The following is a 23,440-nucleotide window of genomic DNA, read 5'->3' as shown; positions in this document are numbered from 1 at the left end:
ATTTGAAATCGGGGCTTGAAAGCGTGCAGTTAATGTCCGGCAGCCGGGACTGTTAACACATTTTAATTAGTCTTAACAACGAAGTAATATTAAGTAATACGAGTATTTGTGTTGTACCCACAAGGAACAGAGGCGCGCAGACCAAGGAAAGAGTAGAAAATGTAAAAAACAAAAAACATTTACTGATGGAATTCGTCGGTCTAGAGAGATAAGAAACATTCAGCATTGAGTTCTCATTCATTGAGTCGCTCGACTCTACTTTATAACCTCACTTCATAACATCAGTTTTTCTGGTTTATTGGGATTTTTAGATGTAGTATTACAGATTGACGTTAAGGCACTCTTTGTTATGCAAAAAGTTTGAAAACATGATAAGCTTTTTATTCACCATTTAAAATCCCTAGGTGTCACCAAGTTAACAAAAAAACAGCAAAAACCACCAAAAAAAGTTATCTGAAACTTTCTCACTCCACAATTTTTCAGATGGAAAAGATTTAGCACACTGGGCATGAAAGTCCAAGCAAAATTATGCAGTTGAACTTTTGAGGAAATCGAAAACGCACTATTCAGTCTGCTATGGAAAGTGAATCTTCAAAACCGCACAGATCTGCCAAATCGCCTCCAAATGAGCTGAGTTTTGTATCGAAGACTCTTAAGCGTGCGCTCTATTCTACTTCAGATTCCAGCTATTCTCGGTGGCAGCGTTAAAAGTTTCCTGTTTATCCTTAATGCTGAGTAAATACCGGGCAAGTCACATCCAACAAATCGGGAAAAAATATCGTAAGCCATACTAAATCCCTTACCGTTATTTGGAGGCAATGCAAAAGAGGACTGTGAGTTGTTTTGTATGACAAAAGCAATACAAATCGTTATTTGAAGTTCTCCATGAAATATTTTGCAGAATTCACAGCCAACACAATTTCAACGTAATCAGGGATTTTACACTTGCACTTTTACTTTTTTCAACAACTTTTAGGTTCAACAACTAATTAGGTCTAAGGCCCGGATGAATAAAATGATATTAAGCTTGGTTCAACGTAACCCAACGGGAACCTGAACTCTGACCACAAGCCCCAACATTGAGCTAATTTTGTACAACCCAAAATTACACGTAAACCTCTCTTGAACTTTAAGTTCTACTGCTCTAATTGAACTTGAAGTTCACCTGAACCTCGGTTTCTTATAAACTTAGGTTTCCTTGTCCTATCCTAAGCACCAACGACAGTTTTCACGCAGCCACTGGAATCGCAAAATCCAGCCGTTTATTCAAATTTACTGCCATTTCCCACAATGCGAAATCGCATTTGATTCCGTATTAATGGCGATGTCGAAAAAACTTTTTATTTTCCGTAATTAAACAAATATGGGATTGCAACAGATGGGATTGGGGGGGTTGCACATGCATACCAATCCACAGATATAGAAAGCAATATGGCTTTGGCCGTGCTCAATGTGCAATTTAGCCGTGTATATATACCGCCTTCTTGATACAGATAGTCAGCAGTCGTTGTTTTTAGTCAATAGAATAATGAATCTCCAAGTAAGTGCATGTGTGCAACCACAGGTTGATACATTATATCGTATATTGATTCATACTTATATCGTATTAAGTGCCGAGTAGTTAGAGAAAAAGTCCACTCAATAATCGGTTTTACTTGCCTCAGCCCATTAGGTCTTAAAAAAAGCTCGAGGTAGAAATTCAAGCAACGAGAAACTCTAAGTGTTTTTTGTGATTTTTTAAAGATTTTCTGTACCATTACTGGTGACCCTGGTAAACAGCGAATTCCGATACTGTAAATCAGACCACAAGGCTTATTGCGACTCTATAAGACTTAAGTTAAGCGCATTTATGATTTAGACAAAATTTTGAGGCGAAATACCGATCAAGAAATTTGTAAAAAAAGTTCTTTATGCTTGAGGCGGCTTCATGCTCCCAAAACATTTTTGGTGGGACTTTGCTTCCAAAGTTTTCGACTTAAAAAATACAGGATTTTCTCACGTCGTTTCCTCTGCATGGCTCAAGTTATTCAAAATAAAAAACGAATCATTTACCAAAAGGGAATCAGGTACTGTGACTTAAAGGGTCTCTTACGACACGCTTAGACTGAATCTGTAAGAGAAAATTGCTCCTATATTAAGGTATCAAAAAATACCTAAAAATAGGAGATTAATAAAAGTTGTAAATTAGTTTAAAAAATACAGGTAGGTATATTAAATTACTTAGCAATTTTGAAATATTACCACTGGTAACCATGTGTGACTTAAATTACATGAACATGAGGTAAAGCAACTATCTTGATTTAATTAAATTAGTGAACTTTCCTTAGTTTTACGTTTTTTTTGTTCGTGACTCCTTTGCGTACTGCTTGACATGAATGACAATGAAACAAAAGCCCTTTTTACGACTAGTCTTGGAAAATATTTTTCTAAACGAAAATGTATCCAATAAATATTGACATATTCCATAAAATTCTTCTTTTAAACACGACATAATTTTTACGTATGAATATATTCGTTATCTTTCAGTTCTTATTTTATGGTTTTATATTTCCCTTATAGAAAATTTATTATTTTCTCATGCAATTTTGTTAGTGACGTTTTCTAGATTTTCAATTTTGTCCGAATGTTTGTGCTTGAAATTTTTTGTGAATTTTTAGTTTTGAAGCTAATTCTATTATTGAATTTGCTACCTGCGTGTGTTTAATTTTATCTCAAATTCCAGGAATAAATGAAATAAATAAGTTGGCAATCAGTTGATTTTTATTTTGTTTTAATGCTGGATTTTTATTGCCTATAAAGGAAGATGCTATAATTATTGAAATTTAAATGCTTTTTAAGCAATTGCTTTCCCTGGGTGAATCCAGATTGACTATTTGGCTTTTTCACTACTATTGGATAATTTCGGACAAAAAATTCCTTATTAGTTCTTATAACTAGGGTTACAATTTACCCAAGTTTTAAAATTGTATGAAATTGTCGAAAATAATTTGGTTGTTCTGTTCCATTTCAATAGCGAATTTAACTGTTGGCTTTGAATTGTGAAGATTCGATAAAAATATTTTGCTTCAGTTAGGTTAATCACAAATTCTGTTTACATTTCGTACATACAGACTTTCCACAATGGCATTTTACCTCGTTAATTAGTATATCAGAACAAGGAATTTGGTTGATTTGTTTGAAACTAATTCGATAAATGTTCATCAAGAATTTCCTTCCGATGACTATAAATTGCATCAGCAATATTTCGGCGCCAAATTCTGGGTTTAACTTTTAAAATTTTTCATAAATATATTACTGAAATTTTTTTCATAAATGTTTTTATTATTTTGAAAATAACTTAACTTTACACATATGGCTAAAAGTTCAATAATAATGTTAATACTTAATTGTTGCGGATTCTTAAGATTTATGTAATTTTTTGTTTGAATTTTCTATTTTAAAGTGAATTTATGCTACTAATTATTGGTCGTAAAGAAATATTCACGTCCTCAATTTTGAGAATCTCGTGAAAAAGAGGTGTTAATTTCGACCTTTCGTAATATTACAATTAATGTATACATTTTTCGAGATTCTTTCTTTTTGACGTTTTTTCTAATATGAGCAGGAATAATTTTAATTGTTTTATATTTTTGTTAAAATTTTATTGATTTTTCTACCATTGAGGTTATGTTTGCTTTGATTTTCCACGGAGATCCTCCAGTGGTTCCCCTTGTAGAGTTTGAAATTCTTTTTCCTCTAGTATAAATGAGGTCAATCTTTTGACTCTTTTTTTGGTATAATTGGAAAATTTTTGCTTTCAGCATGAGCAATTTTTTGGATTTTAGTTAATGATAAGTAAATATATTTATAATTGATATGACTGTAAATTTTGTTATTATTTCGATTATTTACTTTATTCAAAATATATGATTGGTCGTCAGGCAGACAGCCAGAAATTTTGCTTCATATAAAGGCGTGTTGGTCAACATGATTTTGCTAATTCGCAGAAAATTCAAAGCAATGCTTCAACACTTTTAACGAAAGAAGTAGCAATAAAAAAAGTAAAATCGAAGGAAAATGCATTTATTTTTAACTGAAAGAAAAAGTTTGGAAAATACGTGAATCTGGGCGCGAAGATTGTGGGTTTGAAGGCTAAGGTTTCAGGGAAGTCTTTGGCAAGATTATTGGGATGTTCGTACGTCTAAAGGTTCATGCTATTGATGTATGTTCCTCGTATTTACGTATTGCTTACATTTTACGGTGTTTTCACTATTGTCTTAGGAATTGATTTCAAAATTTTGTAGATTTCAATGTTGGGTTTTGTAGCGCTTTGCTTTCCTGTATCTCTTTGCTGTCCAAGAATAGGTAAGATTTTCTACCAATAAACCAATATAACTTTTCTAATACCAAACTGCCATCGTCTGATAAATATTTGCTTTTTGCGAACTTAGTTTTGGGCCTAGTTGTAGGCGTAGAATGATAAAGGTTTTTCTCTAAACCTGAAAATGGAGTTTTTTAAATTAATTTTTTTTACAGATTTCAATTTCTCTCGGATGGCCATGTTTGAATTAAATGAAACAGTTTTTTATCCGCCAGTGGCGCTCATAGAAACATGATATTCAATATTTTTCGCTTCATTCAAATTAATTCACTCGTTTGTTGCTTGTTTAATTATGATGAAAAACAAATTATCTTGGCGTTTCGTTAAACAACGTATATTTTTCGTTTAAAAAACAAAAACCGTATTAATTCACAGCTTCGAAAGTACTTTGAAACATTTTTTTAAATTTATGCTATCATTTGTTTGCGTTCTACTTTAGGTAAACTGTCCACTCATTAAAATCAAGCATCTATATTTGAAATGCCTACAATGAAAGGCTTTCGGCATCAGCAGAGGGCATGACCTTTTGAAATAGGCAAGTGCAGATTTCGAAATGCACTGTGTGATTACCAAAAACATTACTTTTAATCACTTCAAAGGTCTTACACCACTTTCAATGTCCACAAAAAGCAATCATCTTCAATTTACAAAAAATAACAACGGGATTTTAATTAAAACATCCCAATTTCTGGTTCTGAAAACTTTATCAAATATTTTGAGAAAATAACTAAACACGAAAGCCATTCATCATTCACATCTCATCAACATTTACCACTCATCCAAAAGATTTTGGCGATGAGTTTCACTAACAACAGTTCTTTTCAACAGATTTTTTTCACTAATGTATCTTTGTTTGTGTACTCTTGCGCTTCATCTTAGTTTTTTTGCACATTTACATAATTGTTCCCTTTCGCAGAATCATCATGGGTTGTAAGATTCTCTTTCTATTCAAATGTTTATTTAAATCATTATTATTATCGGATTCGGCAGATATATAATAATAATCGTTATTATTATTATATCTCGGCAGCTTTCAGAAGCTTCAGTTTATATTGATTTTGTTCCTCAAATTCCCATATAAATCCTTGTCCGATTCTAAATTGAATTTTTATTTTAATAATTAGTGAATAGATAAGGCACAGTTATTAGCAAAAATGGAGTTGCAGCATTTTCAAAGAAATTATATTTCTAATTCTATTAACCATGGCATACGGAACGGTAAAAACAATAAAGTTTCTAATTGTTTTTTCTTGGAAAAGTTTGAAAGTTCATAATAAATTGTATTCATTTTTATTTTAACAATTATTTTGTTAAAATGGATTTACACCACTTTCATTGAAAACGACTAACTTAATAAAAGTTTCGAATAGAAATGGTCAATTCACGGAGGCTTTTACCAGTAAGGCTTCTTTCTCTAATGTTAAAAAACACCCAAAACCTGAAGAGTGTAACTGCTACGATTTGCGAATTCCAAACTGATTCTTTTTCAAACAAAAGTCTATTAACGCGTTATCAGAATATGCGTCTCACCTTAAACTGAAGGAACGAAGCACACTTATAAACAACCCAATTAATCGAAGTGTGCGAATGATCCCAAACCTTCTCCATGGTTTGAAAATTCCAAGAAGTGTTTTGTAAAACAGTTTTTGATTCTGTTATCCTGGAAACAATCACCCAGTTTGTAAAATGGGTTTTTGATGCTTCGATCATTGTTAATGATCCTCTGAAGTGCCACAAAGCAAAATTTCAAGACAATCTCATTTCTTGAGAACGGTTTCTTCTGTATTACAAAAAGTTATAATTTCCAAAATGATTCGAAAGTGAAAAATGCTAGCAACATTTTCCGAAATTGATGATCTGAAACATGGTTGACAGATTGTGCAGATACAAGGTTGACGGATTTACCAGTTTAGAAACTTGCCTTCTTTTGTACAATTTGTCAAAGCTCTATTATTGAAACCATACATTGATTGATATTTTATTTCCATTCAATTGTTGTTGGAATAATCGCATTATTGTCGTGAAGCGTTAGCATCACTAATAGAAACAGCACGGCACTGTTGTCAACTTGAATAAGAATATCTAGGTATCCAGAAAGTTCGCACACAACTCGTATATTTAGCCAAAATTTGGCAATCCTGCGGTTGTAAATCCAAGCTACTTTCAAAATTGGCTATGAAAATTGTCCCAAATTATTTGCAGTTGGGCAAATGAACACAAATGCAAATTATTACCGATGCACAACATTAGGTATACCTAACTAATCAAATTCTCAATTTATAGTGCATAGAATGTCATCATTATTTATAATTTATTCGTTATTTTTTTAATATGTAAATGTAAAAATTTGTATGCAGAAGTTGCATGCTATAGCAGAAGACATCATCAGTTAATTATCCCAAAATTCCGAAAGTTGAATTTGGATTTTACTGTTAGTTAACCTAACTGGAATTTGCCACTATTTTGATCAGAAATTAGTGAAGTATTTTAGCTTTAGTTTACTGTAGTAACGTTTGCTCTCAATGTGGAAAAGTTTCGATTTTTGGTCATTTTCAGTCAAACTTCAAGATGTTTTCAAACTGGTCGGTTTTCGTTATAGTATAGTTCTATGTATTATAGAGTTGCTACAATAAGTGAACAAAATATTCAGTTTTCGGTAGTCATCAAGCATTTTTTAAGAATTTTACAAAACGGTGTCTGGTTTACGAGGTTGTTTTGGCACGACAAAGTTTTGAATTTATTTATTCAGGAATTAACAATCTGAGAGAGTGACGTTTGTATATGGACGGTAAAGCAAGTTCTAGAAGCGCCAAAGGTTTCGATTTTCAGTCATTATCAGGCAATCTCTAAGCAGGTCGTTTATTGATATCTATTTCTTCATAAACTTGCAAAGATTAATAGTGAGTTTATACACGAGAATAAGGATAAGGCCTAAAGCATAAGGAATAACACCTAATGGGGTGTTTACAAAGCAGATTAAGGAACAATATTATTTTATGTACATCCAATCAAATGGAAGCATATGCTTAAGGAACAATAGGGTTGTGTTTGTTTATGGTCAACATTAACGCGGTAATATAATAATAAAAGTTTATTTTACATAAATATTGTACATTAAAATGGATTTCTCCTTTAAAGAAGTGGTAGTTCTTTATGGATTAATAATTTCCTTATCGAAACTCACAACAAAACGTAAGTACGATGTTTGGCCGTCACGTGGGATATTGGAATATCAATTATCTTACAAACTGCGCATGCCTCATTAGAATAACGCCTAACGCATATGATAAAAGTTGGCAACTTTCTTAAGCGTTAGGCACTATTCGGTTTATAAACACCTTTATGGACTGATGCGTAACGAACTTTTAAGATAAGCCTTAATCGTTAAGGGTTATTCCTTATACTTGTGTATAAACCCACCATTAGAGTCAGGTTTGAATCAAAGTTGTAAGCAAACCCTGCTTTAAAGTGGAAAACCTCAATTTTCAATCATTTTCCGGAAACATTTGCGATTTTTTCAAGTTTTTCTGTTTGCTCGCATTTGCAGACCAGGGTTTGACAGTGATTTTCAGCAGAAACCAGTGAAGTTAGAGAATGATGTTTGTATAAGTTGCATATTGAATATTGTTTGAGCAAGATGTGTTCTATAATTGAAAAGCTCTTCATTTTGACTCATTTGAAATTTCCCAAGTTTTTAGAATTTTGTGTGTATTTTTACTCGCTAATGAAGGCCAAGAATTTTACAGTTATTTCCTTAGACACTGATCAAAGTAGAGATTGAATTTTGCAGGGCAGAGACCGCTTAATGAGTAGGAAAAGTTTGAAATTTGAGTCACCATTAGGATAATTTTAAAATGTTTAAAAAGTTACGAGAGGATTTTGCGCTTGTTTATGCAGGCCCATTGGCATCTCATTTACGTTTGCAGCCCTAAATTTGTCATTTATTTTCTTCATATCTCAAAAGTCACAAGTCACTGGAGACTGGTTAATGAAATTATTTTCTCAAAAACTGGCCAAAGTAGAGATTTAAATTTGATGAAAAGAGATGCGAGAGGATTTTGCGCTTGCTTATACAGGCCTATTTGCACCTCATTTCTCTGAAACTAATCCAGTTCGCAAATTATCTTTCATTGAGGTTTTTAAGGCAAAGTCTCTTCTCTGAATGGAAATAGTTTGAATTTTAAGCATGAATTTTTGAGAAGTTTTTTTAATGTGCTTTCGATTCTGAAGTACCTTTTAAACCACAGTTTAACATTTATTTTCTGAATACCTAGCAAAGCTGAAAAATCAACTTTTCACAAGTTGTCTAGACCAAGATGTGTTCTATACGAAGAGAAAGTTTAGATTTTGAGTCAACTTTAACGGATTTTATAAGGTTTTTTAATTTTGTTTATATTTAGTGCTTGTTCATGCCGGTAGAAGTTTCACAGAAACCAGTCTAGATGAAAATTTACTTTGGACTGTATTTGATAAGGGCAACGTTTAAATTTTTAGTTATATTTCGGCTATTTTAGAGAGAAGAAGTTTTTGAATGTGTCTTTTCATTCCCCAGAAACTGGTGTAGTTAGAAATTGACTTTTGCATGGATTTTTCAAAGCGCGGCATATGTTATCAATCGCGAAAGTTTCGATTTTGAGTCATCATCAGGGTATTTTCAAGATTTTTGTTTCAGTACCTCTCCTTGGTATTCTGCGCTTTCTTAGTCCTAGCTGCGGCTGAGGAGAAGAAAGCCGAGGAGCCAAAACCCGTCGAAGCCAAGGAAAAGAAACAAACCAAACGTGGCCTATTCGACTTGGGCTATGGAGGTAAGCAACTACCATTCATTCTCAATCTGTGTCCTCATGAGTAGTGACATAGGCGGTGACTTTGGAGGCCACGGCGGACTGGAGTTCGGAGGCGGTGATTTAGGAGGTTTAGGAGGCGGCTTTGGAGGTGGCGATGACCACATTAAGCACATTACCATCACCAAAACTGTACCAGTACCCGTACCCCAGCCTTATCCTGTGCACATCGAGAAGAAGGTACCTGTGCCTTATCCAGTCAAAGTGGCCGTGCCCGTTGACAGGCCATACCCCGTGCATATACCCAAACCGTACCCAGTACCCGTTGACAAGCCGGTGCCTTATCCGGTTGAAAAGCTCGTGCCCTATCCAGTCAAAGTACCAGTAAAGGTAAGACGCGCCAAGAAACTGTACGGATAAAGGAGTAAAACTATGTTTTATTATTTTGATCAGGTTCCCTACCCAGTACCTCATCCAGTACCAGTGCCCAAACCCGTGCCCTACCCAGTGCACAAGCCGGTGCCCTACCCCGTTAAGGTTCCCGTTTACGTTGAGAAGAAAGTGCCGATTTTCATTAAAGGACACGAGGGAGATCTTGAGGGCGGCTTTGGAGGCGGCTTGAGGTTCGGAGGCCATTTCGGTCATCATTTCTAAGCAACGCCTGCTGACTCTCAGCAATTACATCATCAGTATTCTCTCACCATGTCGTACCTATTCATTGCAAATATTTGCATCATCTCATCACCTAGATTGTATCAGTTTTTATTTATGTGCTGTTTTTTAAATACAAATAATTTGCTGTATTTTTTTGGTTTAATTTGCATCAAGTCTTGCACGGAAAACTCGGTTCCAGGACCCAGTCATGGGCCGTTTAAATGATGTCGATTTTTAGTCACATTTTGACATGGTTTTGGTCAGTTTGCCTAAATTAAAACGAGCTTGCCAGTGTTATCACAGATCCATTACGATAATAAACTTCATTAGCAAAGCTGGCTTTAGTATTTGCAACAATCATTAGTAAATTTTCTCAGCATTTTAAAAGATTTAGGGCTTTATTCTGGTCGGGAGACTATTGACGCCCGTTAATATCAAAGTAGGACTTCAACCGCTTTAAGGTGTCTGAATGACCCTTTCGACAGCCAATTAGGTTTCATCAGAAATTCCTAAGTTCTAAGAAGATAGAAGCAAAAATGTTTACATTTGAGGTTTTCACCTATTTTTACAAACTGTTGTGGTTTGAAAATATCTAAGCTTTAATTATTACGTCTCCTTTATTCATTTAGCTGATCTCGTTGGAAGAGACAAACGTGACACGTCATGAAGCACGTCATGAAGACCTAATATTGGGGGTGCCAGTAGTATCTTTTACGAAGTCAATTTCACGCTTATTACACGGTATCCCCGTGGAAGGGGATATCGAATGGGAAATGCAGAAATGAAAATAATGTGGTACGCTGATGATGCAGTGATAGTCTCCGCGGATGAAGACAACCTACAAAGACTCTTATATAAGTTCGAACAAACTACAAATAAATATAAAATGGAAATATCTACCCGGAAAACACAATCACCCACTATATCCAAAGAGCCCTGAAGATGCAAACTCGCCGTTTACAACCAAAGTGTAGAACAGGTGATGACTGATGACCTTTAAATATCTTGGAGCAAACATCACGAGCAACAGTAATCTAAAGGAGGAAGTAAGGAATCAAAAGCCGCTCTAATATCGGGGTACTTACGAGACATCATCTGGAGAAACAAGCACATGAGTATAGGGAGTAAAGTCAGAATCTACACACGTGCGTGAGACCAGTGATGACTACGCCGCAGAAACAAGAGCGGAAAACACAACAACCAAACGCTTGCTAAGAACAACAGAAATGCGAGTCCTAAGATCCATAACAGGACACACACTATACGATATGAAAAGGAGTGAGGAAATTAGAGATACCTGTAAGCTTTCGGATGTTGTAAGATGGACCAGAGCAAGGAGAAGAGCGTGGAGAGACCATGTAGAGAGAATGGCCGACGACCGAATTGCAAAAATCGCCAAAGACCAAAAACCTAACAGCTCAAGACTCCCAGGAAGACCACCGAAGAGATGGTACGAAAGCTGGACATCAGCATCCCAGGACTAATAAGTTGAAGAAAAACACAGGACTCTGAGTCCTAACGTACGAGGAAGAATTAGTAAAAGAATTTCACGTTTAATCTACCTCACTTGCTCTCTTTGGGTGTTGGTAAAGCGGAAATTATGTTTGTTTGTCTTGGCAAGTCGAAGGAAATTACATAAATATTATTAAAACGGCGTGGTTGTGTTACGAAACAGTAAATTGCTTGCTGACGACATCTGCTACTTTTTGAGCTCTTTACTTGATGTTTGACTAACATACGGAAACGACTGATAATATGTAATTACGAATGATTGCTCCATTAGCTGGCATTAAATGCAGCAACTGCAGACCGAGCTAATTAATTATATATATTTTTTCATTTTGCAAAAAAAGTCCTTCATCTTCGCTACTCTCGAAACTGAAACCGTTCACAATTACAAATTTTTCAAAATTTTGAACAGTCCGAAAAACGAAACCATCTAACAGGCCCAAAATTTCAGGCAAACCTATGGAAGGTTAAGAGTCTACTTTTCATTATCTCAATGCATTAATTATAAATACTGTCATACGAATTAATAGTTACAGGTATTACTAGTTCACTACTTTCAATATTAAGGGAGTCCTAAAAATCCTAAACCTAACTTTAAAGAACTATATTAATTGTGGGTGGTTATCTTTGTTTGAATACCTTTTTATGGTATTTTGGACGCTGATTGCACTGAAAAAATGAAAAATAACTGAATAAAAAACGTAGGTTATGTGTACAGTTAAATAACCTGCAAGAAAACGTTATAACTGTCAACTGTCAGTTTAAAATGGAAATAAAGCTGTACAGTATCCAGATATTTTTTATTAACCGTCCACACCATTCCTGGCTCATCGCGCTTTCGCGTTTCATTGCTATGTTGCCAGATTGATACTGCCTTTGCAGACGAAAATAAAACCTCATAAACACATGTTTTTACTTCGGTTTGTTGCTGCTCATTATTTCATGTTAATTTCTCAAATAGTGTTGTATTACACATATACGCATTCTAAGTCCTACCATTTGGACTTTATTTATACTCATGGATATCTATGGAAACGCTGATGATATGGAGATGATGGACAAAGGTTAGAATCGATACAAAACATGAAAAAGCAAAGTTTTGTGACTGGATGAAACATAGATACCCACTACACCCCTGAGACGGAATAACAGTTCAAACAGTGGGTTTGCAAGGGGAAATCGGCACTATAAAGGGCGAAAACAGTTCCTTCGGAAAGGAGGTTCTATCTTTCGCAAACCGCAAGAAGTAATGTTTTTTGATTATATGGAAACTATTATAAGTGCATACCATTCATCGTGATTGGACTATTTAATAACCGAGCTGCAAGAAAAACGTCCACAATTGGCCTAGAAAAAAGTCCGTCTCCATCACGATAACGGAAAACAGATTTTAATCAAACAAAGAGGTAATTGCATAAACGAATTCATAATTTACAGACTAGGAGAAATCATATTATTCAGAAGTATCAACAAATTAGAGCATCGCTCGACGAAGTGTATTAGTCTAAAAGGACATTATCTTGAAAAATATGAATGATCTATCTTTTTTTTTTCCTTTTCTCGCTGAGGTTTAGGAAATGCCCTGTTACGTACACTCAGAGCTGGTGATCTGTCGCTCTGGGCTGTGTGGAACTACAGTTAAGCTGTTTACCCACTAAAACATTTTCCCCATCGCCGAGGTGGTGTTTAGCCTAGCACTGCGGTCTTTTCTGTCCTATTGTGCCCTCGAATTTTTCTCCCTCATTATCCCTGTATATTCAATGAATTCCAGAAGAATCTTGAGGGGGGTCCTGGTCTGGTTGAACTTCATCCTCGCCCAGGAGTCTTCGTCTACCGTCGCATACGACTTACAGTGACACATGATATGTACAGTAGTTTCGTCCTCTAATTCGCACCCCCTGCAGGTCGGTTGATTGCTCAGTCCCATTCTGAAGAGGTGTTTTTTGCAGAGGGCTTGTCCTGTTAAAAAGGCCACTATCCTTATTTTTTGCCTGCTGAGAACTGGCAGTTCATTTCTACGCAGTGGTTGTGGAGGTCTCACCAACTGCCTTGCGGTAAGGAGTCGCGGTGTCTCCTCCCAGTACTTTCTATGTTGTTCCAAGATCCACTGCCCAACTCCCGCCCTAACTTGGGCATGAGATATGCCACAAGCAGGTTCTTCGTTGGTCAGTGGTTGCTCGGCCCCTGCCTTAGCAAGTTCCGCAACAATTTCGTTTCCTTTGTTCCTGTTTGTCCCAGTTGCCCAAGTTAGTTTTACTCTTTTTGAGCTCCCATCCAGGGTCACCTTTGCCTGCGTCTTTCTTGCTTACCATGAAACCTACTCCTTCATCCGTGGAGTCTTAGTCTGCTTTATGATGGAACCTGACTTCAGTCTTAGGTGTTGTTCTCGTTTTCTTCTAACTTTTCTCAATCCTACGACGTCCCAGGAGAGCGTTTGAGTTCTTCGTCCAGTTCCAGCAATCTTTCGTCTATTGACAGAGTTCTTGTATTCAGTGTCACAAATTGCAGTCGTTGTTTTTGATAGCATGGTAGTGCCCGGTGATACTTCTACCACGCTGCCTATTTCAAGTTGGTAGAGAGTCTTATTCTAGGGAACAACATTTCCTTAGCCTCGGTAATACCATTATACCGCCGTGACTCGGTCGTTAGAGCCGCGTTTGTAAAAGCTGGATGCACCACGCGCAGGTTAGGTAGACATTTGAGAAGAAGTTATTAGAGTCAGATCACTACCAAACTTTTATCAAATCAGACCAGTATCTCCTGTTAACTAACGCACCCCAGTATTTAAGGAAAGATTAAGATTATTGCAATTTTCATGCTTGATTTCAGTACTAGTTAATATTTGCTTCCAATAGCCTCAGAGACTCGTGAGTTAGAGATTCTGAGATATTGAAGCCCTGAACCCAACAATCACTGGCTGATCGTCCATTAAGTAATTGTTACGATTGAGATGTGGCGATTGTAGTCCGATCAACTTATTAGCGAGTCACGAATAGTTTACTTTTACTTTGTAATTATTTTAGCGGTTGAATTCAGCTGGAACAGTGGCGTCTCTATTCAAACATCGCCGCCTTTTACCAGAAAACTTGACCAACTGAAATAGTAAAAGTGGATTATCTAACATCTCACCTCAAACCAATGGTTTTTTTTGGTGTTTTGCCTCAAAAACGGTTATCTTCAAATAAGGCAAATTCAATTTTTGAACTTTTCCTCCAATCTCATTGAAGAAAAATAGAAGTACTTGAAATTAAATGAAAATCTTGAAATGGTGAAATTTTAATTTATGTGTTTGTTTCTTTCGTCGACTCCAAGTTTTAACACAGTTTTAACCATTTATGGCTTAAATTAAATGAACATAAATTTATTTGATCTAATAAAAGTTATGAACCTTCCTTACTTTTTTGTTTTCGTTCTGATGGTTTGTTTGCTGAAATTGTTGAACCATTGCTTCTAATTTTGAAGCAATTATCAAACGCATAGTGCCAAAAATGTAACCTATAAAAGCCGGGGATTTTGTGTACGTATTCTTTAATTAGGTTATTGTGTCCTTTGAGCCCCTCCGAATTTTATTTTACCTTAAAGAGCACTTCAAATTAAGCACTTTTGGCGAAAAAAATCTGAATGGTCCGGACATTAAGCAAAAAAACACTTACAAATTTTTGAAACTCGCTTTTCCAAAACCAATTATTTTTTCCTTTCGGTTAATTTAATTTTGAGTTAGTTTGTTTGTGTTAGCATGGTTGAAGTGATTTTTAAATAAAACTGAAAAATATATACAAAAAGTAAAAATATAAAACCTGAAAATACCTAAATGATCTACACCGACCCAAATTGAATGAATCTACATGCTGTGTCCAAGGAAACAATTTTCACTGTTAACTTAAACAACAATAATAAAGAACAACACTTAAAACGTTTTGCGCAGTTTGGCAACAGCACTCGAAATTTAGCCTGGAAATGGTGATTTTCTTCAAACTGTGGGTGTTTTTTTGGCTTAATTCAGGCACCATGCAGGAATTTTTTGATTCGAAAAACAATAAATTCGGAGGGACTCAAACGACACTATCACTCTAATTATTTTAGTCATTGTTCTTGAGACTTGATCCGTGATATAAAATTTATTACAGCCGAAAGCAAGTTTTATCAATAATGTTTTCTGGATTTGAAATTTTTTAATAAGTCTTTGTATTCCAAATTCTCCTTCTTAATATTTTTTTAGTTTTAAAGATAGTTCAACATTAAAAAAAATGTTTTTTTTTATTATGAATTTTCAATTGCAGTCATACGATTGATTATCATTGAATTGAAATAATGATCAATATTTCAAAGATTTGTGTTACTTTTTTGTTGCTATGATCTGGAGGTTCAAGTCGTACGCTTTTTCAAATAATGCTATCATTTATTTGAAATTTAGCGTTTTTAAAAGGGTTTGAGTAAATAAGTTTTCAACATTTGCATTCTAAATATCGAAAAATCGAACAGATGTAAAGCACATATGGGGGATCGAAAAAGCATTCTGTTGGGTATGATTTGTTTTTTTAACCAACCTGCTTCCCTTTTTATTCATAAGAAGAACCTCCAAAAGACATTAAATATTATGGCACGCCCATGATACCGATTATATATCATCAACAATATTATATCAGAGAATGGTATCACAGTGACGTATTGAAAGTTTTTTTTTTGCCACTGAACTTAGAAAGAAAGTAACCATTTCTCGGACGGTAACAGGAAAGGCTAATGAGGTCCGCCAGCTTTGGTTCCGTATAATATAAATACTGTTTCCTGTTAAAGTGGACAGTCAGTATACGTAGTCTATTATAACCGAACAGACATGATGATTTTTGTAAGTACTTGCTCACGTTTAGCATATCTGCTTCAATCTTTCGTTTTACAGGGTGCGGTTTTGGCAATTTGTTGCCTGCAGGCAGCAAAGGCGGAACCGAGCAACTGGGGTTCGTCTTCAAACCAGCAACTGGAAGGAGTGCCTGATTTGGAAACTTACGCGAAAATCACTTACCCCAAGTACGACATTCTCGATTTGGGCGAATATTCCAAAGGCCATCTGCCCGGCGACGAAATCAAAGTAACCAAGGAAAGCAAACTCACTATTCCCCAGCCCTACCCAGTAAAAATCCCTATTCCCCAGCCCTATCCCGTCCACATTGACAAACCCTATCCAGTACATGAGACTAAAATCGTAAAGGTTCCCGTCCCAGTACCGCAAATAGTCGAAAAGAAGGTTCCCTATCCGGTGGAGGTGCCTAAACCGTATCCAGTTGAGGTGCATTCCAATGGTGGCAATGGGGGAGGCTACGAAGGCCACCAAGCAGTAGAAAGCAGTGGATATGGCGTTCAAGAAGAACACCTTCAGCTCCCGTCAAATGAAGGCTACGAAGGCGGCATTGGAGGCGGCAGTTTCAACCCCTACGAAAGCAAAGCTTTGGAAGAATCAGCCCCCAACGCGGAAAGTGGCGGCTGGCAGCCCCTCGGGGGCGATAATGGCCAAGGGTACCATTACTAATTTATCAAGACTGGTTCTCAGCGATTTCTGTTGATTAGTTGTAAATATTGTTGATTTTTTATAAAATGCTTAAAGATACTGACTGGTTGTGTGTTTCAATTACGTATAAAAGGCTGATACCGCACTTTCTGCCATAAACTGTTCACGGGTGAACTAACAGATGTTGAAACCGTTTGAAAGTTTCCTTGCTCCTACTTTGAAAAGCCCAATATTTGCAACAAAAACGCATTGCATCATCCGTAGACAGTATTTAGTTTATATAATAATTTTAATGTAATTAAGCCAATTAATATATTTCCGGGATCCGACTCACTAGCCAACCATCGTTTTAGGCGATTGCAACAGTTGAAAGGAAAAAGTGTTAAAAAAGAAAGAACGCAAATAAGGATTACTAGAATAAGAGCAACGTGCTGAATATGGTACCGGTCTCTAGCTGCAAGGACAAGCTGTTTTCGTTCAGTATGCAGGATTTTGTTAATTTTCGCCTACAAAATTTGAAAACGTTCAATTTCAAACGTTTCTGGAAAATTTACCAGTCCAGTTTTCCCAATTTCTAGAATTTGATTTATGCGACTTGGGGGAAATAAAATTAGGCCTAGACCTGCTTTGTGCAAAATTGCCCGCAAATAGAGAGCTATTGGAAATGATAATTACTGTAAGGCAGTAATAAGGTTAATTCTTATTTTAATACTGCATTTGCGTTATTTCTGTAACGAAATGATTATGGGAATTTCCAGTTCACTGCTTTCAGTATCCACAGTAGCCACAGATCACAGAGGTTAGTGATATGTGGAGATAACCTGCAAGCGAAAGTTAGAAATGTCAACTGCCAGCATTAGGTAAAAATAAATCTTCCAATGTTGCTGCGCAAATAGCACAGAACAGTATCCTTAGTAAGGGGTCCCTTAGTTATAGACTCAGATCTGACTGAACTTGAAGACTTCCTGAAACACCTCAACTCAATAAACCCTAAAATTCAAATCCCTATGGAAGTGGAGACCTACTCTGTTTCAAGCGACACACATCTTTTAAATCTTGCCTGCAGGATTTCTCGAGTTAAAAGCGGACACTCCGTCATTTTCCTGATTAAATTCGAGATTTTCTGAAAAGTCGGTATGTGAATTAATTTTGTTTATAAATTTAGATTTTAGCAACTTGTTGGAAAAAAAGACTGTTTTCGGTCAGTTAGCAGCAATTTTAGGAATATTGTCCGCAGTGTGTTCCAAATTGCCAATTTAAACACAGATAGACATTTTCTACAATTTTAGCGAGTTGTTCAATTTTGCTACAATTTGCTATATTCAAATCTGCGATATAAGCCGAAAAAATCGCCAAATCTCGTTTCTAGTTGTATTTCTTCAGAATCGCACAGTTTTGAAATGTGGCCCACATATTTTAAAAGGAACATTTAAACAATTGAGTTTTCGCAAATCGGAGGAAAAACTTGAATCAAATTATATTTAAATTCAGCCGCTGGGAATTTTTGACGTATTGTCCGCAAGAATTTCAAATTGGCCAATTTATAGCCTCAGCCTTTCTGACATCAACGTGTAGCTATGTAACAATGTTCTATCAACCTGCTGGATTTAAACCGTTGCACCTGAGCATCCTCGCAGAATAAATTTCAATCCTTGACGTTCTTTGGTTCAGCAAGCAAAAATGTTTAAAATGTTGCTTGCAGGTTTTCAAACTCCACAATTTACGGCCTCAATTCGAAAAAATCGGCTGTTCCTTAATGGGGGTCAAATTACCCATAATCGGGGTTTTTTTGACTTGTTTTATATTTGTGTTAAACTTGTCACCTCCTGACCTCTTGCTTGGAATTTAAGTGGAAACATTTTAAGAGATGAATCTGGAAGGTTCCGGTTTACTAATTTGTTAAGTCAGTGACTTTTGAATGAACGACATTTTCTCCGGCCGAAAAACGTTTTATTTCTCAACGTAATCTTCCTATAGCTAGATGCACTTAGGCCTATTTTTTCTCCTTTTCAAATAGGTAATACAATTTCTCGAGGTCCTAAAAAAAAGTTTGTTTCAATGAAGTCCTCTTCATTGAAATTTGTTTTTTTTATTTTCAAGTTACATTCAATTGATACGGCGTTAAAAAATAAATTGACAAAGAACATATTGTATTAAAAAGTACTGTTGTTACATGTTTAAATAATCTTTAATACTATAAGGTTCTAACTCAATTAGCATCTGTTTTCATTTATTCTTAAACAATTTTTCAATTCTTCCTTTTTCAATGCTGTTCTCTAGTTTATTAAATCATTTTATTCCCATATAGTAATTCATATAGTAAGGCCTTTTTTCAGATAGTGTTAAGGCCGGGACACATTTATCCGATCCGACTCCGATCATACAACAGGACGAAGATCTGAGAGACAAATGGTACTACCTTTGAATGCTCTTTCCGCTATCTCCCACCGATTTGTCTCCGTTTTTGCATCCGATCATGTTCAGATTTTGGTGGCTATTCGAAGGGTATTTGCTATCCTATTGACGGAAAGGAAACGGTCCGCGCTTTAGGTTACGCCAGTGATACATTTTGTTTCGGTTTTCATGAGCTTGATTGAACCTGAGGAGCTAATTGAAGAAGTGAGGAAGTATTCGGTACTATATTTTTTCCTGTAGTTTTTTGCCAAAAGACTAAACGTCGATCATTGGACATATTAAAAGATTGACAACATTTGATCTCGTTGTCCCACACATGAGAAAAAAGTGGAAAAAATTCCCCTTCATTAGATTTTGTTTTCCATGCAGCATGCACCGAAACTCTGCGTTTTCCCTTGTCCTTCCTCAAATATCTTCGTTTTTGTTTTTATTTGTTGTCTAGACAAAGTGCCACCTTGGCCAAGTCACACCTTCGAAAATTTGTAAACATTTTTCCAATGCTGCGCTGCAATATTGCATGTCCTTAGATTTGCCAATGGCAACTATTTATGACTATCGGAGCCAAAAATCGGTCCAAAAACTGAAACCTGTATGACATGAATTAGCCTTCTCCTTTCCGATCTGGCACCGATTCAATTGCTTGGGCATCGACGGAAGGTACTCTGATCGGAGTCGGATCGGATAAATGTCTCCCGGCCGTTAGTTTGTTCTTTGGACTCTTACCGCCCAGCCATTTCTTCAGGTCTGGAAACAGGAAATAGTCGCAGGAGGCTAAATCTGAAGAAAATGCTGGGTGGGGTAGCAGTTCGTAGGATGCATGGATTTTTGCCATTGCGACACGTGTGCTCCAGTGGATTGTCCTGATGAAACAGCACTTTTTTATTCTCCAAATGCGGGCGTTCAAGTTTCAGCATCGAATCTGTCCAAAAGCTCTGAATAATATACGCCCGTGATCCTTTTACAATTTTCAAGGTAATCAATGTGAATGACCCCACGTTAGCGGTGGGGAAACTTTTTTAATCATTACCCCAAAATAGTTTTGTGTAAGTTGATATTACCCCATGGCGAAAACAAAAAAAAAAAACGAAATCTCCTCTTTTTAGCATCTTTCATATTATAGCCCCCATGATAATTTTGAAAATAAAACATCATCTAAAAATGTAATTTAAACATAATTTATTCAACTTATCAATGTAATACTTAGTAATACATAACGGTAATAGTAGTAATATAAGTAATATATATATATAACAAATTGAAATCCATTGGGGGACAATTGAGGGTTGACAATTTGGGGTACTGTAACAAATAATAAGAATATAATAATAATAGTAATAATGGTGGTACAAACAAAAATTAAAAAGAAAAGAATAATTGAAATCATTTTTCCTTCACGTTTTGGAGAAATGATGTTTCATGTTTGATACAATTGGGTCAAAATTGGGACTTTTTGATGTAAGAGCGATTTGAATACAGTCTTCAGCGTTTAATCGATTTCTGTTCTTCGTTTTTATGTTCATTAGCGTGGAAAAGCCTTGTTCGCACAAATACATTGTTCCAAATGGCAGCAATTTTTAACCATCTCTTCATGCGCAATTTTGAAAGCCTTTGCAGCTTTTGACATCCAAAAAGACGACAGATTTGGTTTGCTCTCAAATTGAATACGTGCTTCAGTATTAGATCGAAGTTCAAGCATTGATTCTGCCAAACCTGAATGTTCTTCTGGTATTATAGCAATTTCACATTTAAAAGGATCTACAATCCAACTGACAGTACGTGTATCAAGATCTGGAAAGTAATCTGTAAATCGCATTCTGAGTTTGATAAGATAGATAAGAAGGCCTGCATATGACGCTAAATTGTTTAAGTTGAAAAAAATACTAACAGCTTCGTAAAATAGCAAATTAAAAATATATACTTTTTACCGACAAAAATTCAATTTTTATCCCATTTGGGGTAATTTACCCCGATTCCCAGACCCCTGTGGCCGACCGACCAATTTTGGCCTTCTTGGGTGCACGTTCACCTGAAGAAACCCACTGTTTTGATTGTCCTTTGGTCTCTGGTGTGTTGTTATCGATCCACGTTTCGTCTACGGTTACGAAATATTTCAAAAACTTGTTTAGATCGCGACGGAACATCGCTACTATTTAGCAAGCTTTTCCTTCATTTCTTTGGTGGTTTTGTTACGAAAGAAATAATGTTGATCAGCACTCAAAATTCACTTTTTTTCGTTTTTCCCGAAATTGACGTAGTTATCTCCTTTCAATGACTGTTAAACACGAACTAAATGACGTAGCGTGCTAAAATTGCACAGCAGTCTACTAACAGACGACAGTTGACAGGAGTAGTGTTGAACTTAAAGTTAATGCGCGGAAAATTAAAAAAGTCACTGACTCATCTATCAAATGACGTTCGTAGTTATGAAGAAAATAACTTTCTTCCAAAAAGAAGGTTGTTTTAATATTGTTACAGTCTGCCGATCGGTGCAGTAACTAAGGCAAAGTCTACTATTCTAAAAAATCATAATTTTATTAATAAACATTTTCAAAGTATACCGGAAGAAAGCGGCTTTAACAAATCTGAATCGGCGATCTGCATGGTTAAGAACAGTTCAATTATTAAATGGAATCTACCTACCTCTCGCCTATTGACCATTTTTTCGCAATTTCTCTTTGCATTTTTCGCCTTATTGCGATATGTATTTCACAAAGCACTTGCCTAGACAAGAAGTACGATTTATTCGTGCCATTGTTTCAAATTTCATGTAGCGTTATGCAAAGTCTTGTTATTTAATATGCTGTTGCAATACGAGCTTAGCGGGTAATATTTCCCTTTTCTTCTGCATTTATCGCTTTCAATCCCGTACTTTTGCCGCTTTCAAGCAAACTTAAATTAAAAGGTCATTGCCTAGTTGTTTTGATAAGACAATGAAATATAGAAATCAGTGGCTTATATCAGGGAATTTAAATCGGCAGATTTAGATGGCAAATTAATAATTGAATTGGACACTCGACTTTCGCTGGCTGTTGAAAGAAAGGTGAAGAATCTGTAGTATAATAAATACAATTTATTCGCAGCGAGAAGATGCAAGGCCAATGACATAAATTGTTCTTGGCCAGGCTGATTTATTATCACAGAGATTTTCACTCTAAAACGGGCATTTTTCACATTTTTTCTTTACATTTACGTAAGTGGACCCGCGTTGATTGACCTTTACCATTAAATTGGGCAATTTTCTGCATTTACAGCTGGTATAAGCCCTTGCTTGCATTGGGTAACTGAAGTCCCGTTGTTCTTTTGCTACGGATTTCTCTCAATAATTTAAAGCGACACTGATGTCCTACTTAACGAAATTTATTAAAGTTGATGATGTATGGCTTATGCAATTATTTGCAGTTTTTTAAGTCTCTTTATGAGGTGTGAACAATTTATGTTTTGTTCCTATTCCATTTATGTTCTCTCCCGATATTCCGAAGTTTGCAGCACATAGATTTATTATAATATACACCGTTATGAAAATATGTATTAAAATTTCTTCCTGATGATTCGCAAGTCAGAGTGGCTTGGCTTCAGAAGTTTCATGTTTAGAGTGCACTGCACTTCACGTTTTCAACACTCTCCACTTCTTATCTGGAGCATTTACCAAATTCAAATTTTTACCACTTATGGCAAACACACAGCTCTGAATGAATCTAAAGTTTTATTCAAACCTTGGCACTTTAATAAATGTAGTTTTAAAATTATAAGTTTTTGCAACACTGTACTTTGCGTTTCAAAAATTCCGAGCTTTCACCATATACGAAGTCAAATCTTCAGTCTTGTATTGATTCGACTCGTCTCCTTCTTCTTCAATTGCCCTATCCCTTTTGGACGTTGGCTAGTAATATGCTGATTGGATTTTTATTAGCAGCTTGTCTAAACAATTAGATCGATGACAAACCAAACCACCTCCTGAGACTTTGCATCCAAAAGTTTCTTCTTCTACCGTCCACTGCCCTGACGAATATGTTGCTGAAGGCGATATTTAGTGTGTCTCAGCAGATGACCATAGTTTTCCAGTTTCCTTGCCTTTATCATGAATATGATTTCTTCTTGCTTGCCGGTATTTCTGAGTACTTTTACAGGGAGTCACGGACAGGATCGGCAAGATATTGGAGAAACACCAAGTAAAAACCATTTTCAAACCAACTCGAACCATCCAACAGACTTCGAGAT

At 35.9% G+C, this 23,440-nt stretch overlaps 2 protein-coding genes across 2 annotated transcripts; both read left to right on the top strand.

Annotated features, from left to right (window-relative positions):
* Positions 1 to 1,460: 1,460 nt before the first annotated feature.
* LOC109533023 (protein TonB) lies at positions 1,461 to 9,944 on the top strand. Its single transcript, XM_019898212.2, has 4 exons — positions 1,461 to 1,540; positions 9,033 to 9,165; positions 9,218 to 9,531; positions 9,595 to 9,944. Exons 1-4 carry the CDS (start codon positions 1,529 to 1,531, stop codon positions 9,793 to 9,795), a joined length of 660 nt encoding a protein of 219 aa, XP_019753771.1. The 5' UTR covers positions 1,461 to 1,528; the 3' UTR covers positions 9,796 to 9,944.
* A 6,119-nt stretch (positions 9,945 to 16,063) lies between these two features.
* Positions 16,064 to 16,912, top strand: LOC109544453. The gene is made up of 2 exons (XM_048670231.1): positions 16,064 to 16,150; positions 16,202 to 16,912. Exons 1-2 carry the CDS (start codon positions 16,139 to 16,141, stop codon positions 16,826 to 16,828), a joined length of 639 nt encoding a protein of 212 aa, XP_048526188.1. The 5' UTR covers positions 16,064 to 16,138; the 3' UTR covers positions 16,829 to 16,912.
* The last annotated feature ends 6,528 nt before the right edge of the window (positions 16,913 to 23,440 follow it).

This window comes from Dendroctonus ponderosae, unplaced genomic scaffold (genome assembly GCF_020466585.1).
Source record: "Dendroctonus ponderosae isolate FM_Combo_2020 unplaced genomic scaffold, Dpon_F_20191213v2 Dpon_F_20191213_1, whole genome shotgun sequence".
Classification (NCBI taxonomy): domain Eukaryota; kingdom Metazoa; phylum Arthropoda; class Insecta; order Coleoptera; family Curculionidae; genus Dendroctonus; species Dendroctonus ponderosae.
The sequence above is the reverse complement of the archived record's forward strand: the minus strand, read 5'-3'. Positions and strand labels throughout refer to the sequence as shown.

What these genes read in the sequence shown, in the direction of transcription:
- LOC109533023 (XM_019898212.2), top strand. An exon ending in ATTCGACTTGGGCTATGGAG is followed by an intron (nt 9,166 to 9,217) that starts GTAAGCAACTAC and finishes GTAGTGACATAG; the next exon opens with GCGGTGACTTTGGAGGCCAC. An exon ending in CAGTCAAAGTACCAGTAAAG is followed by an intron (nt 9,532 to 9,594) that starts GTAAGACGCGCC and finishes TATTTTGATCAG; the next exon opens with GTTCCCTACCCAGTACCTCA.